Below are 6,546 nucleotides of genomic sequence, written 5' to 3' on the forward strand. Positions count from 1 at the left end.
TTTTCTTTTCTTTTCTTTTCTTTTCTCTTCTCTTCTCTTTTCTTTTTTCTTTTCCATTCCACTGTGTCCTGATTTCCCCCTAAACTACCCAGCAAGCCCACCCCACACTCGCACCAAGCCCAAACCAGTGCTCCCAGCCCACCCCTCCCTCCTGCAGGGACCGTCAGGGTGCCCTGGACCCCAGGAGCAGCCTCGGGAAGGCGCTTAGGGAATGACGGGGTTAAGACTGGACTTTGTGAGCTTCATCTATTTATAATTATATAAAAATGTAGGAGATATTATTCATCTTTTGAATTTTAATTGTTTACAGTATGCATTATATATCCATATTATTCCTGTTATCTCTTTGCTATTTATTATTTTGTAATTTAGATATTTTTTATTTATATTTTTTATTCTTTCGGGGGAGGCTTGGAGGGAGGTTTTGTTCCTGAGGTGGTTTCTGTGGCTCATCCCGCCAGCTTTCCTCATTTCAAATCCAGCTTGAACTCCGGTCTGAGCCCAAACTGGGCTGCACCTTGTTGCCTTTAGGGTGGCCACAGCTCAGCCCCTTCCCACGCCTGCACAAAGCAATCGGGTGATTCTAGCCTGTTCCCTTCTTGCTGCCGAAAAAAAATCACAATTAATTCTTGTTTTACCCCACCACAAGAGCCAGCCCCATCACAGAATCCCACCTTCCCCCCGCAGCAGCGGAGACCATCCTGGTGGCACAGGGATGGAGTAGCTCTGCCCGCAGCATCCTTTCTAAAAAGTGGCAACAATAAAGACCAAAAAACCAGGATCCGCCGGCTTTTCCATGCTGTCGCCAGAGAAACCCAACCGAAACTCTCCTGCCACGATACCAGCAGCTGCCACCAAGTTTTCTGGGGGGCTGGACAAGATGTAGTGGCTTGGGAGATGCTGCTCAAATTAAAGCAGCACACAGTGGGTACCAGGATCCTTATCCTGCATCGTTCAGCATCGCCCCGTGTCCTTCGCCCGCCGCGTCCCTCGTGCTCTCCCCTTCGCACAACGCGCAAGGCCAGCTGATGCCTGGAGCCATTATCGCGGCGGGCGATACCGAGGCGCTCATTAGGAGTTTTAATCCTGTTTTAATGGTCCTCGTATCGCTGGGCAAACCAGATGGAGAGGGGTCAGCCTGCTGCAGGGTCACCTTTCCCACAGCCTGTTTGCATCCCACCGTACTAATTGGTTTTTGCAGATAACGGTGGGTCCCAGAGCACCAAAACGTGCGTATTTTCTTTTTTCTTCTACACACTCCCTGCCGCCCAGCGGGGGCCCCTTCCCGTTCCCAGCTAGGGAGAGACACCCATCAGTTTGGGGTGGGGGTGGGGGGGTCCCACTGCTGCTTGCGATGGCTTTGGATGCCAAAATGATGCCTATGAACAGGCAGCGCCTGGTTGTGATGAAGAATTTGGGGTGCTAAAGGATGGAGGGTCCGGAGGGGGGATAGAGGGAGGGGAGCAGAGGGTTTGGGGTACAGCATCATGGTCAGCACAGTGTGAGTGTCCCCCCCACCTTGCCTGGTGACGTGTTGATACCAGCCGACGTTTGCCATGTCCTTGGGTCCCTGGGTGCCACCTGCCTTGGCTGGGTGCCCGCCAGAGGGTGTGTGTGTGGGGGGGGGGCGGTGGTCCTGGCGGCTCTTGGCACCGCAGGTTGGGGGCGCGGGGGCTGTATAAACCACCCGGCGTTTGCTCCGGCTGCCCCAGCACCATGCGGTTCCTCGTGCTTCTCTGCGCTGCCTCTGCCCTCTCCCAGGGTGTCACCAGGTAAGACACCGCCGCGTCGCTCTCGTGGGCCACCTGAGTCAAAATTAAAGGGGAAAATGAGCAATCGGAGCTTATTTTTGTGGCTTTGGGAATTTTAATGGCTTTGGGAAGCAGAGGTGAAGGCTGAGGCTTGGGGAAGTGGTTCCAGGGGTGCAGAGGAGCTGGGGGTGCCTGGGGTGGGGGTCTGGTTTCTAGAGGTGCTTTGAGGTTTTGCAGGAATCCCCCGACTCAGAGTTTTGGGGGAGCCTGCTGTGCTTCTGCTGTTGGACCAGCACCAGTATGGAAGGTGCCGAACGCTGACAAAATCCTGCCTAACTCTTATTTTTTCCTGGGTGCTTGTGCCAGGCTGCCCTTGGAAAGGGGGAAGAAGCTGAGAGAGGTCCTCAGGGAGAAGGGTTTGCTGCACAGCTTCTTCCAGCGTCACCACTACGACATCGGCACCAAATTCCCACATGCTTTTCCCAACGGGACCAAAGTGGCCACCGAGCCCCTGCTGAACACCCTGGACGTGAGTATTGGCTTCGATGCCAGCAGCGCAGCCCTGGGGTGATTTGTGCGCTGCCCAGCCCCACATCTGTGCTGTGCATGGACCAAATCCAGATCCTTTTACCCCAAAGCCTTCAGCTCGCAACCTTTGCCCCTTTTTGCCCACGCTGGTGGCCCTGGGCAGAGCCAGGACACTGAGATGTCCCCTCAGCAGCTCTCCTAGAATCAGGGTGTCCCCATGAAGAGGGGGACCATGAAAGCTGCAAGCCTGGGGAAGCCCCCGATTTGGTTTCATGCCTTAAAAGCCACCCTTGGTCCTGCTGCCTCACAGGTGGAGTACTACGGGACCATCTCCATCGGCACCCCACTGCAGAACTTCACTGTGGTCTTCGACACCGGTTCCTCCAACCTCTGGGTTCCCTCCATCTCCTGTACCAGCCTGGCTTGCCGTAAGTAGGAGCAGGCGGGGCTCCCCATTCCAGCAGAGCCGGGTCCAGCAGCACACCCTGGGCTTATAACTGTGTGATCAAGCCCCAAGACGGGGTGATATGGCCAGGGGACTGGGGGCCACCCGGCCAGTGCAGCGAGCAGCCCCCGTGGTGCTGGGTCCGTAGCATCTCTGCAATGCACCGGAGAGATGGGTGTTTGGGGTGTAGGGCTTGCTCAGTGTCGTACTCCACAGGGTGATGGGATATGCTTAGTGCTCCGTGCCTCAGTTTCCCCATCTTTCTAAAGGGGGTGGAGTGCTCCGTGCCTCAGTTTCCCCATCTTTCTAAAGGGGGTGGTGGGATTTCCTGCGGGTTGCTGGAGGAGGGGCGGGGATGTACAGCAAATGCTCACAGCTAAATTGTTCTTGAAAGCAAGATAATAAACGGCAGGTCTAACCAGCAATTCAGCAGGGTGCCTCCTCCCACGCTTCCCTTACGGCTTAGCCTCACTGAAAGGCTTCATTTCTGGTTTTCCCACTTACCTTCTAGAAAACCATAAGATGTTTAACCCGTTGCTGTCCTCCACGTACAAAAGCACAGGGCAGAACCTGACTATTCAGTATGGCACTGGCAAGATGGAGGGCATCGTGGGCTCTGACACCGTCAGCGTGAGTGCCACGATGGCATCTTGGGGGGGTCCCTTGTGTCTTCTCCACCTGATTAACGCCAGCACTGCAGTGCCTGATCCAGGTCTCAGGACACCCTCCCTGTGCACCCTCCCTGTCCCTAGGTTGCATCTCTGGTGGACACTGACCAGCTTTTTGGCTTGAGCACCACCGAGCCTGGCCAGTTCTTTGTCCATGTTGCATTTGATGGGATCCTGGGTTTGGGTTACCCAAATCTGGCTGCTGATGAGATCACACCAGTCTTCGATAACATGGTGAATGAGAGGTTGCTGGAGGAGAACGTCTTTTCCGTCTACCTGTCCCGGTAAGCCATGTGAATCTCAAGGGCCAAGGGAGGCAGCAGATGCATCTCGTGCATGTCATTGCGTTGCCTGGTGGCTCCAACTCCTCCGCTGTCACTGCTGCCACTGGGCTCTGGCTCTGTGTTGTGCATGGCATGCAAAGGACAGGGGGCTTGTAGCAGGTGGCCACCAGACTTATGGCTTGCTGGGGAGTCACCATCCCTGGAAGTGTTTAAAAAATGTGTAGATGCAGTGCTTAGGGGCATGGCTTAGTGGTGGGCTTGGCAGTGCTGGCTTAACGGTTGCACTTGATGATCTTCAAGGCCTTTTCCAACCTCAATGACTCTATGGAGCAGCTCTAGTTTCCTGGCACATACTTTCACCATAGCTCCCCTTTTCCTTTTTTCTGGGTCCAAAGGACCTGGCACACACTGTTGTTTGCCGCTGCCTCACTGACGCTCTGTAATGAGGAGGGGAGCAGGTGCAATCATGGCATCGTGAGCAGCATCTCGCCCCGTGGGACACACAGCCCTGCTGTTTTAAGCTGCGTGCACTGAAGACACGTGGCAAACCCTGCACTGTTTTTCCTTTCTGCATCATCCAGCGAGACAACAGGCAGTGTGGTCATCTTCGGGGGAATCGATGAGTCTTATTTCACCGGCTCCATCAACTGGATCTCCGTCTCTTACCAAGGTTACTGGCAGATCTCCATGGACAGGTAACAAACCAGCTCTGCTGGCCTACATTCATTTCTAACCATTGTTTCTAAAGAGACCTTGGACCCAACAACACCAGGGGCTTTCCACCGGCATCTAACACCCCACGGCTGAGTGATGCAGAAGGTTAAGGGGCCAAAATCCATAGTACTTTGGTAACTGCCACCCAACATGGGGACACGTTGTGTCTGCTTCTTCTCTGCACAAAGCTTGTGCTCTTTGGGGACATTCCTGTAGACGAGCCGAGTAAAATCATGGTCCAAACACCACTTTGTTGGGCTCGGTTGGATGCCAGCTTCTGGGTTGTGTTCAGTGCTTCAGTACCCATGTGTGCCATCGGGGCTGTGACACCAGCTGACGTTGCAACCTCCCAGGAGCAAAAAGCTCAAGGGCAGCACCCTGGGTTACCCACCTTCCACTCCTGTCAAAGAAGTTCAATAACATCACCAAGATCCAGCTGGTTATTTAACAGCCCCGTGCTTTGTCTGTCCTCCCAGCATCATCGTCAACAGCCAGGAGGTTGCATGCGGTGGTGGCTGCCAAGCCATCGTTGACACCGGCACTTCCCTGGTGGCTGGGCCACCCTCCGGCATTAGCAACATCCAGAGGGCAGTCGGGGCCAGGCAGGACACGGACGGAGAGGTAAGAGCACCCATGGTTTGCTCTGCTCACCCTGCAGGCAGCCCGGCACTGCTGAGCCCAGTGCTGAGAGCTTCCACGCATGGGGAAACCATACCTCTGCTCATGGCAAATCAGCCCTGCTCTTCTGGTACCTCCAACAGAGACCACCGTGAGACACTCCCAGTCTCTTAATTTATACCGGTGAAATCAAACCCCTTCACTCCTTGGCCTGTGAACATGTTGTTTCTCACCTAAGAGCCTCTTTTCCCTGCTCTCTGCAGTACAACGTGAACTGCAGCTCCATTGCTGCCATGCCTGATGTCATCTTTGTCATCGATGGGGTGCAGTATCCTGTGTCCCCCTTGGCTTACACGGAGCAGGTAAAGGGGAATCGGGTGGTCCAGGTTTCTGGAGCCTTTCTGGAGGTCCTTCTACTTTCTGCAATGGCTCTGGTTGCCTTGGCTTCTCCCGTTCCCGTGGGAGATAGGGGGTGGATGCCCATGGGTCTCCAGAGCAGTGCCAAGAAAAGACACTAGCCCACATTTCTCCGATTTGCCTTTCCTTGCTCAAATGCAGAACGACCAAGGACCTTGCATCAGCAGCTTCCAGAACACCTCCGGGGATCTCTGGATCTTGGGAGATGTCTTCATCAGGGTGTACTACAGCATCTTTGACCGGGACAACAACCGTGTTGGGCTGGCCAAGGCTATTTAGATCCACCACGATGCCAGCGGTACTTTGGTTTTATCACACAACCAAACCAACCATGTTTTTTTGGTCCCTGAGGAATCTCTCACTCATGCATGAATAAAGCGTGGATGATTCAGAGTTGGTGGCTGCCCATTTATTTGTGATAAAACGGCAGGAATTAGGAAGGAGCTGCCCAGCACTTGCTGCTTCGTGGTGGCTCAGGAGCACTTGGTCAACACAGTCTAAGGCTTTTGGGAGTCACAGCCTGCAGGGGCTGAGAGGTGGGTCCCTAGGGAGTCAAGAGCAGCTCTTTTGTCGGGGCTACATCAAGTGAGAGATTCTGGGAAACCCACATTTCCATCCAGGGAGGATGAACTCGCCATCCCAGAGGCAGATCAGGATCAGAGCAGATCCCTGCAGACCCACAATCATGTCCCACTCGTGGGTCACTTAGTAGCTCTCCGTCCCTGGGCCCAAGGTTCACCCTCATGTCCCTTACATGGTGTCTGATAGCCCAAAGACATCTGATGGCGGCGAGTTCCCTGGGAGGATGGGGCTCGGCTGGAGATTTCCCTCGGACCACCCAGGAGAGCAGGGCAGAAGAAGGTGCTCACCCAGCGCGTGCCCTCCCATCACGGGGCTTTTACTGAACGGCATCCACAGCTGCACATGTGCAGAGGTGATGTCTTATTTTAGTTTCCGTCATTTAGAACAATCCAGATAGACTTCTTTGTTTCCCCATAAAGAATCTCAATTAAATGCCCCTTTCCCAATAACCACTCTGTGCTGTGAGATGGTCACCAAGAGCCTGGGAACACCAGCTAGTCCTCAATTATAGTCTTTACTGCTGTTCAAACCCCACCCCC

At 54.2% G+C, this 6,546-nt stretch overlaps 1 protein-coding gene across 1 annotated transcript; it reads left to right on the top strand.

Annotated features, from left to right (window-relative positions):
- The first annotated feature begins 86 nt into the window (after positions 1–86).
- LOC308054687 (embryonic pepsinogen-like) lies at positions 87–6,538 on the top strand. Its single transcript, XM_080367895.1, has 7 exons — positions 87–2,707; positions 3,236–3,354; positions 3,477–3,676; positions 4,213–4,371; positions 4,867–5,176; positions 5,272–5,336; positions 5,395–6,538. Exons 1-7 carry the CDS (start codon positions 2,497–2,499, stop codon positions 5,702–5,704), a joined length of 1,374 nt encoding a protein of 457 aa, XP_080224021.1. The 5' UTR covers positions 87–2,496; the 3' UTR covers positions 5,705–6,538.
- Positions 6,539–6,546: the final 8 nt, after the last annotated feature.

Source organism: Falco punctatus (assembly GCF_963210335.1).
Source record: "Falco punctatus genome assembly, chromosome: 17".
NCBI lineage: Eukaryota > Metazoa > Chordata > Aves > Falconiformes > Falconidae > Falco > Falco punctatus.